Genomic DNA, 21,879 nt, shown 5'->3' with positions numbered 1-21,879 from the left:
GTGCACGAGCATGGGCCTTCCGGGCGAGTGCTGTCAATCAAGCTAAGTGGCAGTGCACCCCATGTTAATTGAGGGGGGCAGAACGGTGCACCCCATGTTAATTGAGGGGGGCAGAACGGTGCACCCCATGTTAATTGAGGGGGGCAGAACGGTGCACGGAGCTCTTGGCCAAGCCAAAAGTGCAGCAATGAGCCCGGATTTACATATTAAATCATTTTTTTTCTGGACAGCAATTAATAAAATCTACAGTGCAGGCAGGAGTTTTACGTCCCTTATGTGACTGTACATTCAGTCTAATCGGCATTTTTGGGGGGGGGGGGACAGACTCCCTTTAAGATCTCTGCTTCTTATTTGTCAATGCAAATATATTCTTTTTTTTTTTTTTTTTAATAGTTATAGATGAAGAGGAATCATGATGATGACCCATAAGCACCAAGATTGTATTTACAACCCTCATATATATTCAGGCTGTAGAACTTTCTATATTAACTTAATTATTCCTAGAATTATTGGAACCCGTGTAAATGATGAAATTCACATATTTGTGCCCATTGAAGGAAGTATAAAATATCTCCCGAGTGTTCAAAATTGAGCCCTATTCACTCCAGAGCTCGGGAAATACCCAGGATCTGTGGTGGTCTGCAGTGATGAAGGGGTTAATGGTACCAATTCACAGTAGCATAGGGGTTAATATATAATGTCCCTGGAAGCCTGTGGTAGTGCCGTGGTTTAGACCTAATATTCCTGGTGATTTAGGGTAGTAAAAGGATTTGTAGAAGTGCTCTCTGGTATGTAAGAACATGCAAATTTAAATTATAGGTACAATCTATAAGAAGCAGAATTTAGGGTTTTTTTGTATGCTAAACGCCAATTCCCAAGTTTCCCTGTGCGCAACCATTGAATAAATAATAAACTTTTGAATGTTTGCGGCTTCCACTAGGGGGAGCTCACTGCATAGGAATGTACACAGCTCCTACTGAACTCTGTAATAAATCCATTTTTTATTGCGCTCCCCCTAGTGGAGGAAAGGCGGAATGACGAAGATAGATTTTACCAGTGAACTGAGAAGTTTGAGAATGGAAGTTCAGTCCAGGAGGATAAAGAAGCAGATTTTTCTTCTAAAGATATATTAGAAAGTTTCTTATTTTTACGTGAGCTATTGATTTATGGAGGGAAAAAAAATAATTAAAACGGCAGTCACTTTGTAACTTGCTCAGACTCCTTCCCCTTGTTGAGCATTGCCGGGCCCCTGTATATGTTCTGCGTCAGGACCAAGGAGCCTCGTCATCCTCTCACGCGGAACATTCTGTCTCATTTGTTTCCAAACTTCTCGTCTAATGAACTTTCCCGTCCTCTGATCATGATCCGAGCTGAGATGTCGGCTCCGATCCCTCAATAGACGTGATTCTCCTTCATTGTCAGGATGTGTAAGAGGATCCCGGCTGAGAGATGACTGCCGGACTGTTCTCCCCGCAGTCCCGAATATATTTTCCCGGCATCTCTCAAATAGCTGGAGGGTCCCCCATTCTTCTTGTTGCTTTGGTGACACTGTTCACCTTCCCCCAGGCTCGCTGCCACCAGCAGCATCGCATGTGTGATCTGATGCCTTTGATCAGATGACTCCAGATACTGCGAACACTTTCATAATCTCAACACAAATTAATCAGTTAGGAAGAAAATTACAAAATCTGGAGCTGGGAAAGAAGGAGCCACTTAAATGAATAGACTCTAAAACACGGAGGACAAAGCAGCAACTTACATCTCAAAAGAAATGATAGTAAATTGTTAGAATTTATGAAAACAATGAGGGTAACATCCCTGGTGGCCTAGGGCAGTGAATGAGTTTATAACATCTCTGGTGGTCAGGGGAAGTGAGATTATAACATCCCTGGTGGTCTAGAGCAGTGAATGAGTTTATAACATCCCTGGTGGTCACTACAACCTGGAGCCACAGTATGGCCATGGACATGGACATGAAGGCTACGGGGTCTACAGTAATCATGGAAAATACATTACTTTCACAGGCTTTCTGGTTTATCCAGAGATACCATACAAGCAATATATGGAAACAAACTCCAAACCAGAAGTTATTACAAAGATTTGAAGGGTACCATAATGGGTACGGTAACAATGCCAGACTATGAGTAGTATATAAATCTGGATTATATAGGTGGTCTGGGGGCAGTGAGCTTATAACATCCCTGGTGGTCTAGAAAAGTGAGTTTATAACATCCATGGTGGTTTGGGGCAGTGAGTTTACGACTTTCCTGGTGGTCTAGGGCAGTTAAGGGATTACCTTTTAATAAGTACTCTATGTATAATTATCTATAATCAAGGAACCATCAGGGATTTCTTGATGTTTTCATCTGTTTTGGGGTTGGAGAATAATGTCATGTTTTTTATCTTTCTTCAGGCAAGATGTCTGCTTCCAGTATTCTGGCCCTTGTTGGAGCATGGGTTCATCTCCTTCTCCTTCCTCCGGTGGTCCTTGGTACAGATTATCGCTCAGCCTTTTCTGTTGCCCGAACAACCAGTATGGAAGGGGGGCCCGAAATGGTCATCACTTTTGACAAAGTCTATGTCAATATCGGAGGTGACTTTGACCCCAAGGCCGGGATTTTCAGATGTCGCATCCCTGGAGCTTATTATTTTTCCTTCACAATTGGAAAGTTTCCCAAGAAGAACCTGTCAGTCATGCTGATGAAAAACAAGAATGAAGTTCAGGTTATTATCTACGATGAGCATCACCACAAAGAGAGAAAGGTAGCCAGTCAGAGCGCCATGTTGCAGCTGGACTACGGCGACACTGTTTGGCTTCGCCTTCATGGAGACCCAAAATACGCCCTGTACAGCAACGTGGGACCTTATACCACCTTCAATGGTTACTTGATCTACCCCGATACATCCTATTATTTCCAGACCGGCAGTGAATCCTATAAACTTCAAAGCTCTCAAAACTCCATCATGACTACAGAAGGGTCCTCAGAACAGAATGAGGTCTACAAAAAGTACATAGTAAGTGACTACCAACCCATCAACACGGACCCTCGGTCTGCTTTCTCCGTGGCCCGAACTGAAAGTCTTGTTGGGTCCGAGGACAAGAAGATCCAACATCAGCCAATCACTTTTGACACGGAGTTTGTTAACATAGGGAAAGACTTCAACCTTTCATCTGGCGAGTTTCACTGCCGGATGCCTGGAGCGTATTATTTTTCCTTTACTATAGGGAAAATGCCTTTTAAAACTATGTCTGTCAAGCTGATGAAGAACGAGAACGAGGTCCAGGCAATGATTTACGATGACAGCCACTCAAAAAAACGTGAAATGCAGAGTCAAAGTATGATGCTGTCACTACAACCGGGAGACACAGTATGGCTATATAGCCATGGACATGAAGGCTACGGGGTCTACAGTAATCATGGAAAATACATTACTTTCACAGGCTTTCTGGTTTATCCAGAGATACCATACAAGCAACATATGGAAACAAACTCCAAACCAGAAGTTATTACAAAGATTTGAAGGGTACCGTAATGGGTACGGTAACAATGCCAGACTATGACTAGTATATAAAGCTGGATTATATAGGTGGTCTAAGCACATATGGTGCCATAGAGACATTAGGGACGTGTTTGTGATATCTTCACCCTGATTTCACTCATGTTTGTAACATTGGTCATTGTGTCATAGATAGCGCCTCCTAATTCATATGGCACCCAGAATTTCTTGAACACTGACCATTAGATTGTATGCAATTTTACAGCATCAAATACAAGTGATACCATGCCCAGATGTAAAATATATCAGCTAGTTTCAGAGAATGGACGTGAATGAAACTGGACCTGAAAAAAAAAATGCCAATATAATAGGCCAGTGAGAACTTTTACCCATTTAGGACTCCTCTTGCTCACATTATGCACTTCTAGCAAACACAAAGTACCTCCTCTCGTATAATATAGGAGGAAAGTGTTGATCGAGACGATTGGTGAAACACTGTATCCTGCAGTGTCAGATGAACATAGGGTATTTTTTTACATCTTACTAATCATGGCCACCTTAAAGGTCACTTGGCACATGAGATATAGAGGTTATTTGGTGGGACCTACAAAATCCCTCAGAATGAAAGGGTTGCCACACCTTCACTTTGGGTGCAGGAGAAATGGTTATGGGCTGTCCACGTTCCCTACTAATAATAAAATTATTTTTTGGACATATGTCATAGCATTTTAAGTCCGGAATATCTTTTAAGAGGTCCCGGTACCAGGTCAAAAGTGATCAAATTTTGCTCTTATTTTCTTCCCGCTGTTCCCGAGTATTCCATTTGTTGTTGTTTTTTTTTTTTTTTTTTTTTTTTTTAAATCCAACATACGGTTCCAGAGATATGGGCCTTTTTTATTCAGCGCTGTAGCTCACCGGATCCTCGGGGGCGTGTCTTTAGGCTGCTGTGCATAATTAGCCTGTGAGCCACGCCTCCTTAGTAAACACATTAACGCTCAGCACTGAATAAAAAGGCCCAGATCTCTGGAACCGTATGGCGGATTTTAGAAAAACAAAAAATGGAATAATCAGTGGAGTAGCGGGAAGAAAATAAGAGCAAAAACTGGACACTTAAGCTGGGTGACAGGTCTTCCTTTAAATGCAGTTTCACCCACATTTCCACTATTTTTATGGCGTTACTCCTTAAATCCACTTGTGATTCCATTGATAGGACCAGTAATCAGACATCGGCCTGTGTCTCCATTCATACAGTTGTCATTCGCAGTTCATCTTGAGTGTCGGCGGGCATGTTCTAGATCCGTGTAGTGCATGAGTGGAGTGGGCAACCTTCCCAGTGTCCGTAGTCGTCTTATAAGGAGCGTAAGAGGCGGCCGGTCGTCCTGACATAGGACAGGTGTAAGATACGCAGAACGTGCCGTACGTTACACTACCTGGCGGGGGATAAGAGGGGAATAAAATCATTTTCTATTTCCCATGTGTTTGGCAATTATAAATGTCATTACTGGTGAATGTTTATGCAAATATGAGCGATTATACGGAGCTGCGTCCTGCGGGAGCGATCGTTCCCGATGCCAGCGGTTAATTAAATCTGCTAACGAGCCCTTCTATTCCATCAGCGGGCGGCACAGACAGAGGGTGGCGGATTGTGAGCCACTGACACAAGTTTTGCAGGTGCTGCGATAATTGGGGGTTTTCTGGGGGGGGGATTTGGGAGCTTGTACATGAGCTGATTTTATGCCTCAACTAGAGGATTCAAGAAAGGAGAAGTCGATTCTGCGCTTCGTACGTCGCCGGTCGCCGCTATTCTCAATCCCTGTCCTGAAATTAAGATTCAAACCCTGGACCGAAACGGCATCTGGTCCCCCAAATGCAGCACAAGTGCATCCAGAAGGGACGCGACGAGACACGTAAACCAAGGCTGCGATCCTCCAGAAACAGCGCCGCTCCAGTGCAAGGGTCCCGCTCAGTGACGGTGGCCGATCTGTAAGTGCCACCAATTCCAGGGGATAGAAGCCGTGTCTAAAGGGGTCATCGAGCGCCATCCTGGACCATGATGTGATGACCCTGCGGACCTGCATGGTCGGCAGGTATGGTGCATGCCTCGTCTGGCTGCTGCGAGGGGTCGTACTGTCATCGGCTCTAATAAACCCTTGAACTCATACAGAAAGGTTTCACAAATTGACCTAGTTTTCTACCCATCAATCAGACCCCTGGGTCCTGCTGTGAATAGAGGCCGAGCTGTAGTACCGGGATAGGCCTCTACGCCATGTGTGGGGCTCCGCACATAGTCTACGCCTGCGGATCGCTGCAGGGCCGAGGGTTGGACCCACCGATCTGATACTAATGACCTTTCCTTAGGATAAGCCATCAATGTCTAAGACGCCAGACAACCTCCCCTTAAGGCTCCATTCACAAATCATTTTGTAAACATGCACATGTCCATACAAACATAAGACCACATACATACATTACAGACTAGTTTTTGGCCCATGCTGGGTCAGTTTGCATTGACCGGTTTTCTTTTCAGCATATGGACGTGTAGTCTGCTCTGCCTAAGGCTATGTGCCCACGATGCAGAAATGATGCAGATTTTTTCCGCTTCTCTCTGGCAGGAAAAACGCATGCGGATTTTACATGTGTTTTTCCCGCCAGGTAGAAGCGTTTGTCAAGCGTTTTTGCATGCGGGTTATCAAGCGCTTTCCAAGTGATTTTAGCATCACTTGGAAAGTGCTTGATAACTTGGTCACACTATATAAATCCATGCAACCGGCAACCGGCATATATAGTGTGACCAAGTTAACCGTAAAAAAAAAAAAAAAAAGAAAAAAGAAAAAAAATAATAAAAAATAAAGATTATACTTACCTTCTGATGGCCCCCGGTCCGTTGTATGTGTTGCGGTGGTGTGAAAGGACCTGCCATGACGTCATTTAGTCATGTGATAGGTCACGCAACTAAATGAAGGGTCCTATTCATGTCAATGGGAAAAACTCAACAATATGAACAAATTAAAGCTAAAAACCAAGAGGCAGAAGGTTCAGAAGAGCAAGGACAAGAGAAGACACCAAACCTCCTACGCTTCTCCAAGACGTCAGATCTTTATTCTATGTACATAAATATAGTTTCGGGGCTCCGGACGTCCTCACGTCAGCGCTGGCCTCACTTTGCTTCCTTCGTTTCTCCTGCCTCCAGCTTCGGGCTCTCTTGCGCCTCCCGGTGGGCTGGGAAGGCCTCCCATGGGCTGCTCAAGTCAAACTTTCTGAACTCTTGGGCCAACTGCACCGGCTCTGCCACCACGCGCTTCACCTCGTCATCATAACGAACCTGGGAAGGACATGACATTGCAAAGTATTCAGACCCCTTTACATTTTTCACTCTTATTAAAAAAGAAAAAATTAAATCTCACATGGTCATAAGTATTCAGACCCTTTGCTCAGACACTCATATTTAAGTCACATGCTGTCCATTTCCTTGTGATCCTCCTTGAGATGGTTCTACTCCTTCATTGGAGTTCAGCTGTGATTAATTAAACTGATAGGACTTGATTTGGAAAGGCGCACACCTGTCTATATAAGACCTCACAGCTCACAGTGCATGTCAGACCAAATGAGAATCATGAGCTCAAAGGAACTGCCCAAGGAGCTCAGAGACAGAACTGTGGCAAGGCACAGATCTGGCCAAGGTTACAAAAGAATTTCTGCATTACTCAAGGTTCCTAAGAGCACAGTGGCCTCCATAATCCTTAAAGGGAAGAAGTTTGGGACCTCCAGAAGTCTTCCTAGACCTGGTCGTCCAGCCAAACTGAGCAATCGTGGGAGAAGAGCCTTGGTGAGAGAGGTAAAGAAGAACCCCAAGATCACTGTGGCTGAGCTCCAGAGATGCAGTAGGAAGATGGGAGAAAGTTCCACAAAGTCAACTATCACTGCAGCCCTCCACCAGTCGGGCCTTTATGGCAGAGTGGCCTGATGGAAGCCTCTCCTCAGTGCAAGACATATGAAAGCTCGCATAGAGTTTGCTCAAAAACACATGACGGACTCCCCGACTATGAGAAATAAGATTCTCTGCTCTGATGAGACGAAGATAGAACTTTTTGGTGATAATTCTAAGCTGTATGTGTGGAGAAAACCAGGCATTGCTCATCACCTGCCTAATACAATCCCAACAGTGAAACATGGTGGTGGCAGCATCATGCTATGGGGGTGTTTTTCAGCTACAGGGACAGGACGACTGGTTGCAATTGAAGGAAACATGAATGCGGCCAAGTACAGAGATATCCTGGATGAAAACCTCTTCCAGAGTGCTCTGGACCTCAGACTTGGCCGAAGGTTCACCTTCCAACAAGACAATGACCCTAAGCAGACAGCTAAAATAACAAAGGAGTGGCTTCAGAACAACTCTGTGACCATTCTTGACTGGCCCAGCCAGAGCCCTGACCGAAACCCAATTGAGCATCTCTGGAGAGACCTGAAAATGGCTGTCCACCAACGTTCACCATCCAACCTGACGGAACTGGAGAGGATCTGCAAGGAAGAATGGCCGAGGACCCCCAAATCCAGGGGTGAAAAACTTGTTGCATCATTCCCAAGAAGACTCATGGCTGTACTAGCTCAAAAGGGGGCTTCTACTCAATACCGAGCAAAGGGTCTGAATACTTATGACCATGGGATATTTCAGTTTTTCTTTAATAAATTTGCAAAAATTTCTACATTTCTGTTTTTTTTTCAGTCAAGATGGGGTGCAGAGTGTACTGTAAGGAGAAAAAAATGAACTTTTTAGAATTTACCAAATGGCTGCAATGAAACAAAGAGTGAAAAATGTAAAGGGGTCTGAATACTTTCCGTACCCACTGTATGTGGGGGTCTGACCCCAGGGACCTCCACAGCTCTCCCCCAGCAGAGGGGCGTTTCAGACCCCTTGATGTAACAGGAGGTAAATGAGGCGGCAGGATTTCCCTGCACTGACGGGCGGCTGAGAGCGCTGAAGAGAAGGGAGAGCTCGGGATCGGTGGAAGACCCAGAGATAGGACCCCCAGCGATCACAAAGTAACAGCAAAGCCAGAAATACGATATCACTATCCAATACTGCGGCCCTACTGACCAAGGAAGCAAAACATCAAGCCCACGAATACAAGAGCGCCCCCTGCAGCCATAAAATCATAAATGACACAACTGCTACATACCCAACCCCTGTATAAACCTTCCCGTGTGACCCGACTTACCTCTACATATCCGGACAGAGGGAAGTCCTTACGGAAAGGATGCCCCTCAAACCCGTAATCTGTAAGGATCCTCCTCAGATCAGGATGATTGGCAAAGAAGACGCCGTACATGTCCCAAACCTAAGACATCAGACAGGACTGCGATAAGCAAATTGAAATAGGTTTTCTGGTTTTATTTCCAGATTTTTTTTTGGTGCACATTTGTATTTTTGGGGGGGTTTTTTTTGCATTTGGATAAATGCATAAAAAAGCCCCTAGAGCATATTGCATCTGAAGAACCATATGAAAACCTATGGTGCGTCTGACATTTACTTACCGGCTGCAGCGGATTTCTGCTGCAAAAAAAAAAAGATGTCTGTAGAGGCGCCATTATTCATAACAAAAGGAGAGTCCAGACCTTCATGATAAAACAGAGGACCTTCCTCCAGGGTACCACGCTCAGGATCTGTGGGGTCCTAGTGGGTGCATACATGACGCCCCTGCTTCATCTATAACCATTCACGCCGGCGTCGCGCTGATCATCAGTTTATGGTGGAATCAGCCGATCACACCCCTGCTGTTCACTGATCACAATCCATAAATTTCCAGCGAGAAGCGCTGCACACGGCTGGACGGGCGTCCATGTGTGGAATGAGCGCGGGGGGACGGCACCATCCTCAATATATCAGGACTGTGATCCGACGTGACTCGTTATCACGTATCGCACGAGTGCACACAGCCGCGCGCTCAGCGGACGCTCACCTCCCTCTCATACCAGTTTGCAGCTTTATGGACGGGCTCAATGGAGTCTATGGGAGTGAGCTCATCTGCGTAAGTCTTCACACGGATCCGGGAGTTAAACTGCAAGGACAGCAAGTTGTAGACAATCTGGAAGAAAAGTAGAAGGTGTGGAATGGGTTAATCTATCGGACGCGTGTGATGAAGCAGCACCGGCGACGTCCGCGTGTGATGAAGCAGCACCGGCGACGTCCGCGTGTGATGAAGCAGCACCGGCGACGTCCGCGTGCGATGGCGCAGCACCGGCGACGTCCGCGTGCGATGGCGCACCACCGGAGCCGTCCGCGTGCGATGGCGCAGCACCGGCTCCGTACTCTTACAGTTCAGTTATATATAATCTACTGCCCCCTGTTATCAGCCATTTTTGGCTGGAGAGAGACTGACTGTGATGCTCTTCAATAAGAATAAGACGACTGAGGGAGCGTCAGGGAGATCAGTCTGTGTCTCAGTATGGCCGATCCGCCTATGGGATGTGGACGCCGGCCCAACGGTCAGAAATGGCGCAATCGTAACTCCCGCATCAGGTGTGTAGCGGCGGAGACTGCGGCGCTCACCTCGAAGCGGTTCTGTCGGGTCGGGACGTCCACAGCGGTCAGATCTGCCAGTGACTTAAACTGAGCATTTGTGTGATCGCGGAGGAACGTGAGGACGGGGACGACGCCATCAGGATGGATCATAATCTCCAATTCTCCAAAGCACGTGACCTACGAGAGAAAACCGGCAGAAGAGAGACGGAGGGTAAAGCAGCCCATGGGCAGGAGGTGAGCAGCGCTGCAGACAATCACTGTCATTAAATGGTTTCCTGGACTTTGGGGATCCTCCTTATAAGCTGCATATAGACCCGTGACCGCCGCAGACAGTCACTGACCGCCGCGGTTCCCAGCTGGACATGAAAGTCACCTTTGCAGTTAGTGCCTGGGGCCGTTGTCACATGCTGATCACGCCACATCATTGCTGGCAACCAAGAAACAGAAATCTGCGACAGATCACAGAACTGATGGCAGCAGGGAAATCGCAGGGTATCAGCGTCTTCAGCCATAAGCAGCTTATACAGGGGCTTTCCAAAAGGCAGAAACAATAACCAAAAAAACAATTCCTCCCAATGTAAGCAGACTTTCCAGTAAGGAGTTCAGCCATGTCCTCCGCAGTGTCCTGTGTGTGGCTGTAAGACAACTGTCTGCAGCAGGAGCCTCCCCCCCTCTGTCCTGTGTATGGCTGTAAGACAACTGCCTGCAGCAGGAGCCTCCCCCCTCTGTCCTGTGTGTGGCTGTAAGACAACTGCCTGCAGCAGGAGCCTCCCCCCTCTGTCCTGTGTGTGGCTGTATGACATCTGTCTGCAGCAGGAGCCCCCCCCCCCCCTTTGTCCTGTGTGTGGTTGTAAGACAACTACCTGCAGCAGGAGCCCCCCCCCCCTTTGTCCTGTGTGTGGCTGTAAGACAACTGGCTGCAGCAGGAGCCTCCCCTCTCTGTCCTGTGTGTGGCTGTAAGACAACTGCCTGCAGCAGGAGCTTCCCCCCCTCTGTCCTGTGTGTGGCTGTAAGACAACTGTCTGCAGCAGGAGCCTCCCCCCCTCTGTGCTGTGTGTGGCTGTAAGACAACTGTCTGCAGCAGGAGCCTCCCCCCCTCTGTCCTGTGTGTGGCTGTAAGACAACTGTCTGCAGCAGGAGCCTCCCCCCTCTGTCCTGTGTGTGGCTGTATGACATCTGTCTGCAGCAGGAGCCCCCCCCCCCCCTTTGTCCTGTGTGTGGTTGTAAGACAACTACCTGCAGCAGGAGCCTCCCCCCTCCGTCCTGTGTGTGGCTGTAAGACAACTGTCTGCAGCAGGAGCCCCCTCCCCTCTGTCCTGTGTGTGGCTGTAAGACAACAGCCTGCAGCAGGAGCCTCCCCCCTCTGTCATGTGTGTGGCTGTAAGACAACTGCCTGCAGCAGGAGCCTCCCCCCCTCTGTCCTGTGTGTGGCTGTAAGACAACTGTCTGCAGCAGGAGCCCCCCCCCCTCTGTCCTGTGTGTGGCTGTAAGACAACTGTCTGCAGCAGGAGCCTCCCCCCCTCTGTCCTGTGTGTGGCTGTAAGACAACAGTCTGCAACAGCAGCCTCTCCCCTCTGTCCTGTGTGTGGCTGTAAGACAACTGTTGGCAGCAGGAGCCTCCCCCCTCTGTCCTGTGTGTGTCTGTAAGACAACTGTTGGCAGCAGGAGCCTCCCCCCTCTGTCCTGTGTGTGGCTGTAAGACAACTGCCTGCAGCAAGAGCCTCCCCCCTCTGTGTGTCTGTAAGACAACTGCCTGCAGCAGGAGCTTCCCCCCCTCTGTCCTGTGTGTGGCTGTAAGACAACTGTCTGCAGCAGGAGCCTCCCCCCTCTGTCCTGTGTGTGGCTGTAAGACAACTGTCTGCAGCAGGAGCCTCCCCCTCTGTCCTGTGTGTGGCTGTAAGACAACTGCCTGCAGCAAGAGCCTCCCCCCTCTGTCCTGTGTGTGGCTGTAAGACAACTGTCTGCAGCAGGAGCCTCCCCCTCTGTCCTGTGTGTGGCTGTAAGACAACTGCCTGCAGCAGGAGCCTCCCCCCTCTGTCCTGTGTGTGGCTGTAAGACAACTGCCTGCAGCAGGAGCCTCCTTCCTCTGTCCTGTGTGTAGCTGTAAGACAACTGGCTGCAGCAGGAGCCTCCCCCCTCTGTCCTGTGTGTGGCTGTAAGACAACTGTCTGCAGCAGGAGCCTCTCCCCTCTGTGTGGCCGTAAGACAACTGTCTGCAGCAGGAGCCTCTCCCCTCTGTGTGGCCGTAAGACAACTGTCTGCAGCAGGAGCCTCTCCCCTCTGTGTGGCCGTAAGACAACTGTCTGCAGCAGGAGCCTCGCCCCTCTGCTCTATGAGCAGTTGGACACAAATATTGATTAAGTGGTTGTTCAGGATTACAACACTCATTTCCTATGCTGTGCGCAGAGGTGAGGTGTCCGAGCTCTGGACGCTGAGTACATGCGTCCGTGGGAAGAGCTGCAAACATTTCTGAGTGTCTAACCCCATAATCAGACATTAATGACCTATCCTAACACTACGGCAGTGGACTGGATCTGTGCCCCTGGAGCAGGACAGCATTGCCGGACTCTAGGTGACCAATAATCAGTAATTATGTCATATATTAGGTAGATATTCTGTAAATACAAGGATTGGAGGGATCGAGGATCTACAATACTAATGCACAACAGCGGGAAATGCAAACTGTAACACTGGAGCTGTAGATATAGCGGCTCCCCGCACCACGTGTGCAGAGATCGGAGGCCTCCAGTGTGTGAAGGTGTGAAGTCTGCAGGAATTGTGAAGAGCAGCACTCGCCCCAGTGCACAGAGACCACGGCCGATAACTCACCTGAACCTGCTGCACGTACTTGGGAAGAATTTCTGCCACGTACTCGCCGAATGCGCTGAGGTGATTCTGTAGAGCAGTATCCACCGGACGAACCGTCGCTGCAACACAAAGCAGGGTGAAACATGGCTAAGATCACAGAGTAGAGGAGAGGCTCCTGCTGCAGCCGGAAAGATTACAGAGAAGGGGAGAGGCTCCTGCTGCAGCCGGAAAGATTACAGAGAAGAGGAGAGGCTCCTGCTGCAGCCGGAAAGATTACAGAGAAGGGGAGAGGCTCCTGCTGCAGCCGGAAAGATTACAGAGTAGAGGAGAGGCTCCTGCTGCAGCCGGAAAGATTACAGAGTAGGGGAGAGGCTCCTGCTGCAGCCGGAAAGATTACAGAGAAGGGGAGAGGCTCCTGCTGCAGCCGGAAAGATTACAGAGTAGGGGAGAGGCTCCTGCTGCAGCCGGAAAGATTACAGAGTAGGAGAGAGGCTCCTGCTGCAGCTAGAAAGATTACAGAGTAGAGGAGAGAGGCTCCTGCTGCAGATAGAAAGATTACAGAGAAGGGGAGAGGCTCCTGCTGCAGCCGGAAAGATTACAGAGTAGAGGAGAGGCTCCTGCTGCAGCCGGAAAGATTACAGAGTAGGAGAGAGGCTCCTGCTGCAGCTAGAAAGATTACAGAGTAGAGGAGAGAGGCTCCTGCTGCAGATAGAAAGATTACAGAGAAGGGGAGAGGCTCCTGCTGCAGCCGGAAAGATTACAGAGTAGGGGAGAGGCTCCTGCTGCAGCCGGAAAGATTACAGAGAAGGGGAGAGGCTCCTGCTGCAGCCGGAAAGATTACAGAGTAGGGGAGAGGCTCCTGCTGCAGACAGAAAGATTACAGAGAAGGGGAGAGGCTCCTGCTGCAGCCGGAAAGATTACAGAGAAGGGGAGAGGCTCCTGCTGCAGCCGGAAAGATTACAGAGAAGGGGAGAGGCTCCTGCTGCAGCCGGAAAGATTACAGAGAAGGGGAGAGGCTCCTGCTGCAGCTGGAAAGATTACAAAGTAGGGGAGAGGCTCCTGCTGCAGCCGGAAAGATTACAGAGAAGGGGAGAGGCTCCTGCTGCAGCCGGAAAGATTACAGAGAAGGGGAGAGGCTCCTGCTGCAGCCGGAAAGATTACAGAGTAGGGGAGAGGCTCCTGCTGCAGCCGGAAAGATTACAGAGTAGGGGAGAGGCTCCTGCTGCAGAAGGAAAGATTACAGAGAAGGGGAGAGGCTCCTGCTGCAGCCGGAAAGATTACAGAGAAGGGGAGAGGCTCCTGCTGCAGAAGGAAAGATTACAGAGTAGGGGAGAGGCTCCTGCTGCAGCCGGAAAGATTACAGAGTAGGGGAGAGGCTCCTGCTGCAGAAGGAAAGATTACAGAGAAGGGGAGAGGCTCCTGCTGCAGCCGGAAAGATTACAGAGAAGGGGAGAGGATCCTGCTGCAGCCGGAAAGATTACAGAGTAGGGGAGAGGCTCCTGCTGCAGCCGGAAAGATTACAGAGTAGGGGAGAGGCTCCTGCTGCAGAAGGAAAGATTACAGAGAAGGGGAGAGGCCCCTGCTGCAGCCGGAAAGATTACAGAGAAGGGGAGAGGCTCCTGCTGAAGCCGGAAAGATTACAGAGAAGGGGAGAGGCTCCTGCTGCAGCCGGAAAGATTATAGACAGAGAAGGGGAAAGGCTCCTGCTGCAGAAGGAAAGATTACAGAGAAGGGGAGAGGCTCCTGCTGCAGCCGGAAAGATTACAGAGTAGGGGAGAGGCTCCTGCTGCAGAAGGAAAGATTACAGAGTAGGGGAGAGGCTCCTGCTGCAGCCAGAAAGATTACAGAGTAGGGGAGAGGCTCCTGCTGCAGCCGGAAAAATTACAGAGAAGGGGAGAGGCTCCTGCTGCAGCCGGAAAGATTACAGAGAAGGGGAGAGGCTCCTGCTGCAGCCAGAAAGATTACAGAGTAGGGGAGAGGCTCCTGCTGCAGCCAGAAAGATTACAGAGTAGGGGAGAGGCTCCTGCTGCAGCCAGAAAGATTACAGAGTAGGGGAGAGGCTCCTGCTGCAGCCAGAAAGATTACAGAGTAGGGGAGAAGCTCCTGCTGCAGCCGGAAAGATTACAGAGAAGGGGAGAGGCTCCTGCTGCAGCCGGAAAGATTACAGAGAAGGGGAGAGGCTCCTGCTGCAGCCAGAAAGATTACAGAGTAGGGGAGAGGCTCCTGCTGCAGCCAGAAAGATTACAGAGTAGGGGAGAGGCTCCTGCTGCAGCCGGAAAGATTACAGAGAAGGGGAGAGGCTCCTGCTGCAGCCGGAAAGTTTACAGAGAAGGGGAGAGGCTCCTGCTGCAGCCGGAAAGATTACAGAGAAGGGGAGAGGCTCCTGCTGCAGCCAGAAAGATTACAGAGTACGGGAGAGGCTCCTGCTGCAGCCAGAAAGATTACAGAGTAGGGGAGAGGCTCCTGCTGCAGCCAGAAAGATTACAGAGAAGGGGAGAGGCTCCTGCTGCAGCCGGAAAGATTACGGAGAAGGGGAGAGGCTCCTGCTGCAGCCGGAAAGATTATAGACAGAGTAGGGGAGAGGCTCCTGCTGCAGCCGGAAAGATTACAGAGAAGGGGAGAGGCTCCTGCTGAAGCCGGAAAGATTACAGAGAAGGGGAGAGGCTCCTGCTGCAGCCGGAAAGATTACAGAGAAGGGGAGAGGCTCCTGCTGCAGCCGGAAAGATTACAGAGAAGGGGAGAGGCTCCTGCTGCAGCCGGAAAGATTACAGAGAAGGGGAGAGGCTCCTGCTGCAGCCGGAAAGATTACAGAGAAGGGGAGAGGCTCCTGCTGCAGCCGGAAAGATTACAGAGAAGGGGAGAGGCTCCTGCTGCAGCCGGAAAGATTACAGAGTAGGGGAGAGGCTCCTGCTGCAGAAGGAAAGATTACAGAGAAGGGGAGAGGCTCCTGCTGCAGCCAGAAAGATTACAGAGTACGGGAGAGGCTCCTGCTGCAGCCAGAAAGATTACAGAGTAGGGGAGAGGCTCCTGCTGCAGCCAGAAAGATTACAGAGAAGGGGAGAGGCTCCTGCTGCAGCCAGAAAGATTACAGAGTAGAGGAGAGGCTCCTGCTGCAGCCAGAAAGATTACAGAGTAGAGGAGAGGCTCCTGCTGCAGCCAGAAAGATTACAGAGTACGGGAGAGGCTCCTGCTGCAGCCAGAAAGATTACAGAGTACGGGAGAGGCTCCTGCTGCAGCCAGAAAGATTACAGAGTAGGGGAGAGGCTCCTGCTGCAGCCAGAAAGATTACAGAGTACGGGAGAGGCTCCTGCTGCAGCCAGAAAGATTACAGAGTAGAGGAGAGGCTCCTGCTGCAGCCAGAAAGATTACAGAGTAGAGGAGAGGCTCCTGCTGCAGCCAGAAAGATTACAGAGAAGGGGAGAGGCTCCTGCTGCAGCCGGAAAGATTATAGACAGAGAAGGGGAAAGGCTCCTGCTGCAGCCGGAAAGATTACAGAGAAGGGGAGAGGCTCCTGCTGCAGCCGGAAAGATTATAGACAGAGTAGGGGAGAGGCTCCTGCTGCAGCCGGAAAGATTACAGAGAAGGGGAGAGGCTCCTGCTGAAGCCGGAAAGATTACAAAGAAGGGGAGAGGCTCCTGCTGCAGCCGGAAAGATTATAGATAGAGAAGGGGAGAGGCTCCTGCTGCAGCCGGAAAGATTACAGATAGAGAAGGGGAGAGGCTCCTGCTGCAGCCGGAAAGATTACAGAGTAGGAGAGAGGCTCCTGCTGCAGCCGGAAAGATTACAGAGAAGGGGAGAGGCTCCTGCTGCAGCCGGAAAGATTACAGAGAAGGGGAGAGGCTCCTGCTGCAGCCGGAAAGATTACAGAGAAGGGGAGAGGCTCCTGCTGCAGCCGGAAAGATTACAGAGTAGGGGAGAGGCTCCTGCTGCAGCCGGAAAGATTACAGAGAAGGGGAGAGGCTCCTGCTGAAGCCGGAAAGATTACAGAGAAGGGGAGAGGCTCCTGCTGCAGCCGGAAAGATTACAGAGAAGGGGAGAGGCTCCTGCTGCAGCCGGAAAGATTACAGAGAAGGGGAGAGGCTCCTGCTGCAGCCGGAAAGATTACAGAGAAGGGGAGAGGCTCCTGCTGCAGCCGGAAAGATTACAGAGAAGGGGAGAGGCTCCTGCTGCAGCCGGAAAGATTACAGAGTAGGGGAGAGGCTCCTGCTGCAGCCGGAAAGATTACAGAGAAGGGGAGAGGCTCCTGCTGCAGCCGGAAAGATTACAGAGAAGGGGAGAGGATCCTGCTGCAGCCGGAAAGATTACAGAGTAGGGGAGAGGCTCCTGCTGCAGCCGGAAAGATTACAGAGTAGGGGAGAGGCTCCTGCTGCAGAAGGAAAGATTACAGAGAAGGGGAGAGGCTCCTGCTGCAGCCGGAAAGATTACAGAGTAGGGGAGAGGCTCCTGCTGCAGAAGGAAAGATTACAGAGAAGGGGAGAGGCTCCTGCTGCAGCCAGAAAGATTACAGAGTACGGGAGAGGCTCCTGCTGCAGCCAGAAAGATTACAGAGTAGGGGAGAGGCTCCTGCTGCAGCCAGAAAGATTACAGAGAAGGGGAGAGGCTCCTGCTGCAGCCAGAAAGATTACAGAGTAGAGGAGAGGCTCCTGCTGCAGCCAGAAAGATTACAGAGTAGAGGAGAGGCTCCTGCTGCAGCCAGAAAGATTACAGAGTACGGGAGAGGCTCCTGCTGCAGCCAGAAAGATTACAGAGTAGGGGAGAGGCTCCTGCTGCAGCCAGAAAGATTACAGAGTAGGGGAGAGGCTCCTGCTGCAGCCAGAAAGATTACAGAGTACGGGAGAGGCTCCTGCTGCAGCCAGAAAGATTACAGAGTAGAGGAGAGGCTCCTGCTGCAGCCAGAAAGATTACAGAGTAGAGGAGAGGCTCCTGCTGCAGCCAGAAAGATTACAGAGAAGGGGAGAGGCTCCTGCTGCAGCCGGAAAGATTATAGACAGAGAAGGGGAAAGGCTCCTGCTGCAGCCGGAAAGATTACAGAGAAGGGGAGAGGCTCCTGCTGCAGCCGGAAAGATTATAGACAGAGTAGGGGAGAGGCTCCTGCTGCAGCCGGAAAGATTACAGAGAAGGGGAGAGGCTCCTGCTGAAGCCGGAAAGATTACAAAGAAGGGGAGAGGCTCCTGCTGCAGCCGGAAAGATTATAGATAGAGAAGGGGAGAGGCTCCTGCTGCAGCCGGAAAGATTACAGATAGAGAAGGGGAGAGGCTCCTGCTGCAGCCGGAAAGATTACAGAGTAGGAGAGAGGCTCCTGCTGCAGCCGGAAAGATTACAGAGAAGGGGAGAGGCTCCTGCTGCAGCCGGAAAGATTACAGAGAAGGGGAGAGGCTCCTGCTGCAGCCGGAAAGATTACAGAGAAGGGGAGAGGCTCCTGCTGCAGCCGGAAAGATTACAGAGTAGGGGAGAGGCTCCTGCTGCAGCCGGAAAGATTACAGAGAAGGGGAGAGGCTCCTGCTGCAGCCGGAAAGATTACAGAGTAGGGGAGAGGCTCCTGCTGCAGCCGGAAAGATTACAGAGTAGGAGAGAGGCTCCTGCTGCAGAAGGAAAGATTACAGAGAAGGGGAGAGGCTCCTGCTGCAGCCGGAAAGATTACAGAGTAGGGGAGAGGCTCCTGCTGCAGAAGGAAAGATTACAGAGAAGGGGAGAGGCTCCTGCTGCAGCCAGAAAGATTACAGAGTACGGGAGAGGCTCCTGCTGCAGCCAGAAAGATTACAGAGTAGGGGAGAGGCTCCTGCTGCAGCCAGAAAGATTACAGAGTAGGGGAGAGGCTCCTGCTGCAGCCGGAAAGATTACAGAGAAGGGGAGAGGCTCCTGCTGCAGCCGGAAAGATTACAGAGAAGGGGAGAGGCTCCTGCTGCAGCCGGAAAGATTATAGACAGAGTAGGGGAGAGGCTCCTGCTGCAGCCGGAAAGATTACAGAGAAGGGGAGAGGCTCCTGCTGAAGCCGGAAAGATTATAGACAGAGTAGGGGAGAGGCTCCTGCTGCAGCCGGAAAGATTATAGATAGAGAAGGGGAGAGGCTCCTGCTGCAGCCGGAAAGATTATAGATAGAGAAGGGGAGAGGCTCCTGCTGCAGCCGGAAAGATTATAGATAGAGAAGGGGAGAGGCCCCTGCTGCAGCCGGAAAGATTATAGATAGAGAAGGGGAGAGGCTCCTGCTGCAGCCGGAAAGATTATAGATAGAGAAGGGGAGAGGCTCCTGCTGCAGCTGGAAAGATTATAGATAGAGAAGGGGAGAGGCTCCTGCTGCAGCCGGAAAGATTGTAGATAGAGAAGGGGAGAGGCTCCTGCTGCAGCCGGAAAGATTATAGATAGAGAAGGGGAGAGGCTCCTGCTGCAGCCGGAAAGATTATAGATAGAGAAGGGGAGAGGCTCCTGCTGCAGCCGGAAAGATTATAGATAGAGAAGGGGAGAGGCTCCTGCTGCAGCCGGAAAGATTATAGATAGAGAAGGGGAGAGGCTCCTGCTGCAGCTGGAAAGATTATAGATAGAGAAGGGGAGAGGCTCCTGCTGCAGCCGGAAAGATTATAGATAGAGAAGGGGAGAGGCTCCTGCTGCAGCCGGAAAGATTACAGACAGAGAAGGGGAGAGGCTCCTGCTGCAGCCGGATACCTCACAGACGCAAAACATGTAAGGAGGGAAACTGCTGATATCCTGGACAGAGACATGCAGCATATATGTCACACAGTAATGCAAATAATGAGGGGGGCATTTTCAGGAGGGTGCCTTTGGTGGCCCCTGGAAGAGAAGAGGACCAAGCAGCGTAAAGTCTAAATTCTCCTTTTATTTTATCTGGTCTTTGCACTGGTCTGACGTCTGAGCACAGTCTGATCTCAGCAGCCTGGTTGGGGGACATCAGGGGTCACCAGGAATTCAGAAGAGGGACCTGGCGTGTTAATAAATGTTGTGATCTGGTGTGAATGAATTTAGGAGTCTACAAATGTTAACAAAAGAACATTTCCTGTTGGTGCAAAGCTCGCAGCGGACGGCAGGCCCAGGTAAGCAGACGATCACTAGGACGTAGCTGGGACGACTAATTACTAAGACTATCAGCCCCATGTAAAAGCAAAGGCAACTCCGAATCCTCTCTAGACTTAGAGCACACGGGTCCTTTACCGCTGTAAATAAATATAATAGTAATTACGTACGTTTAGTCTCTGTGGCGGAGCCCTCGCATCGCACCGGAGTCAGCACACGGAGAACGGAAGCTGCAAGACAAAGAGGCGAAATAACGGCGCTATCAGGAGGCAACCGGTCCGGTACGGGGGACTCTGCTGCCCCCCTCAGTCACACAACCCAGAACGGAGCCGCAGCGATCGCTCACAGGAAATGCACCCCCCGCTATCACTATCAATGAGGTCTCGACCCATAATAACTAGTGGAGGAGTCAACTGCAAAGGGGTCTTCCCATCTCCAACATCCTATCCCAATATGTAGTAGGTGTAATAATAATAATATTAACAAATACCTCCAAGTAGAAATGTAGTATAGTTCTTCTGATTCACCATGTCGCTTTCCTCATGTGCAGGCATTGCAGGACCTTAGGTATCCATGGTTAAGTCCACTGATAAAGTGACAGTTAGCTAGCTAGTTGCTAGTGGTCGTAACCGTGGATACCTAAGGTCCTGCGATACCTGCACATGAGGAAAGAGACATAGTGAATCAGAAAAACTATACAACACTTCTAATTGGAGGTATTTGCTAATATTATTATTATTATTATTATTACACCTTCTACATATTGGGATAGGATCTTGGAGATGAGAATACCCCTTTAATCCTAAGTATTTCAGACTCCACCAATCTCACAACATCAACAACAGCAACACAGAAAGAAGAGAAGAACAACAACATGTAAGATTCTGCCCAAATCACATCACTATTATATGCAAAGATATAACTCAGCCTGGGGGTGGCCAACACGTGTATAATATATACTGTACTGATCCTGAGTTACATCCTGTATTATACTCCAGAGCTGCACTCACTATTCTGCTGGTGCAGACACTGTGTACATACATTACATTACTGATCCGGAGTTACATCCTGTATTATACTCCAGAGCTGCACTCACTATTCTGCTGGTGCAGTCACTGTGTATATACATTACATTACTGATCCGGAGTTACATCCTGTATTATACTCCAGAGCTGCACTCACTATTCTGCTGGTGCAGTCACTGTGTATATACATTACATTACTGATCCTGAGTTACATCCTGTATTATCCTCCAGAGCTGCACTCACTATTCTGCTGGTGCAGTCACTGTGTACATACATTACATTACTGATCCTGAGTTACATCCTGTATTATACTCCAGAGCTGCACTCACTATGTACATACATTACATTACTGATCCTGAGTTACATCCTGTATTATACTCCAGAGCTGCACTCACTATGTACATACATTACATTACTGATCCTGAGTTAAATCCTGTATTATACTCCAGAGCTGCACTCACTATTCTGCTGGTGCAGTCACTGTGTACATACATTACATTACTGATCCTGAGTTACCTCCTGTATTATACTCCAGAGCTGCACTCACTATTCTGCTGGTGCAGTCACTGTGTATATACATTACATTACTGATCCTGAGTTACATCCTGTATTATACTCCAGAGCTGCGCTCACTATTCTGCTGGTGTAGTCACTGTGTACATACATTACATTACTGATCCTGAGTTACCTCCTGTATTATACCCCAGAGCTGCACTCACTATTCTGCTGGTGCAGTCACTGTGTACATACATTATATTACTGATCCAGAGTTACATCCTGTATTATACTCCAGAGCTGCACTCACTATTCTGCTGGTGCAGTCACTGTGTACATACATTATATTACTGATCCAGAGTTACATCCTGTATTATACTCCAGAGCTGCACTCACTATTCTGCTGGTGCAGTCACTGTGTACATACATTACATTACTGATCCTGAGTTACATCCTGTATTATACCCCAGAGCTGCACTCACTATTCTGCTGGTGCAGTCACTGTGT

At 49.7% G+C, this 21,879-nt stretch overlaps 2 protein-coding genes across 2 annotated transcripts in view; one reads left to right on the top strand and one right to left on the bottom strand.

Annotated features, from left to right (window-relative positions):
• C1QTNF4 (C1q and TNF related 4) overlaps nucleotides 1-4,360 on the top strand; it is a 66,912-nt gene extending 62,552 nt beyond the window's left edge. The window contains exon 2 of the mRNA XM_073658981.1: nucleotides 2,414-4,360. Coding sequence (XP_073515082.1) covers nucleotides 2,419-3,522 — 1,104 coding nt within the window. The 5' untranslated portion in view covers nucleotides 2,414-2,418 and the 3' untranslated portion in view covers nucleotides 3,523-4,360. The remainder of the gene's footprint in view (nucleotides 1-2,413) is intronic.
• Nucleotides 4,361-6,570: 2,210 nt separating this feature from the next.
• The window catches only part of NDUFS3 (NADH:ubiquinone oxidoreductase core subunit S3), a 16,083-nt gene continuing 774 nt past the window's right edge, over nucleotides 6,571-21,879 (bottom strand). The window contains exons 2-7 of the mRNA XM_073658984.1: nucleotides 20,023-20,082; nucleotides 12,848-12,945; nucleotides 10,046-10,195; nucleotides 9,456-9,581; nucleotides 8,715-8,834; nucleotides 6,571-6,820 (exon numbers count right to left, since the gene is read on the bottom strand). Coding sequence (XP_073515085.1) covers nucleotides 6,656-6,820; nucleotides 8,715-8,834; nucleotides 9,456-9,581; nucleotides 10,046-10,195; nucleotides 12,848-12,945; nucleotides 20,023-20,082 — 719 coding nt within the window. The 3' untranslated portion in view covers nucleotides 6,571-6,655. The remainder of the gene's footprint in view (nucleotides 6,821-8,714; nucleotides 8,835-9,455; nucleotides 9,582-10,045; nucleotides 10,196-12,847; nucleotides 12,946-20,022; nucleotides 20,083-21,879) is intronic.

This window comes from Phyllobates terribilis, unplaced genomic scaffold, assembly GCF_046119375.1.
Source record: "Phyllobates terribilis strain yellow unplaced genomic scaffold, ASM4611937v1 Scaffold_13__5_contigs__length_258822181, whole genome shotgun sequence".
Taxonomy (NCBI): Eukaryota; Metazoa; Chordata; class Amphibia; order Anura; family Dendrobatidae; genus Phyllobates; species Phyllobates terribilis.
The sequence above is the reverse complement of the archived record's forward strand: the minus strand, read 5'-3'. Positions and strand labels throughout refer to the sequence as shown.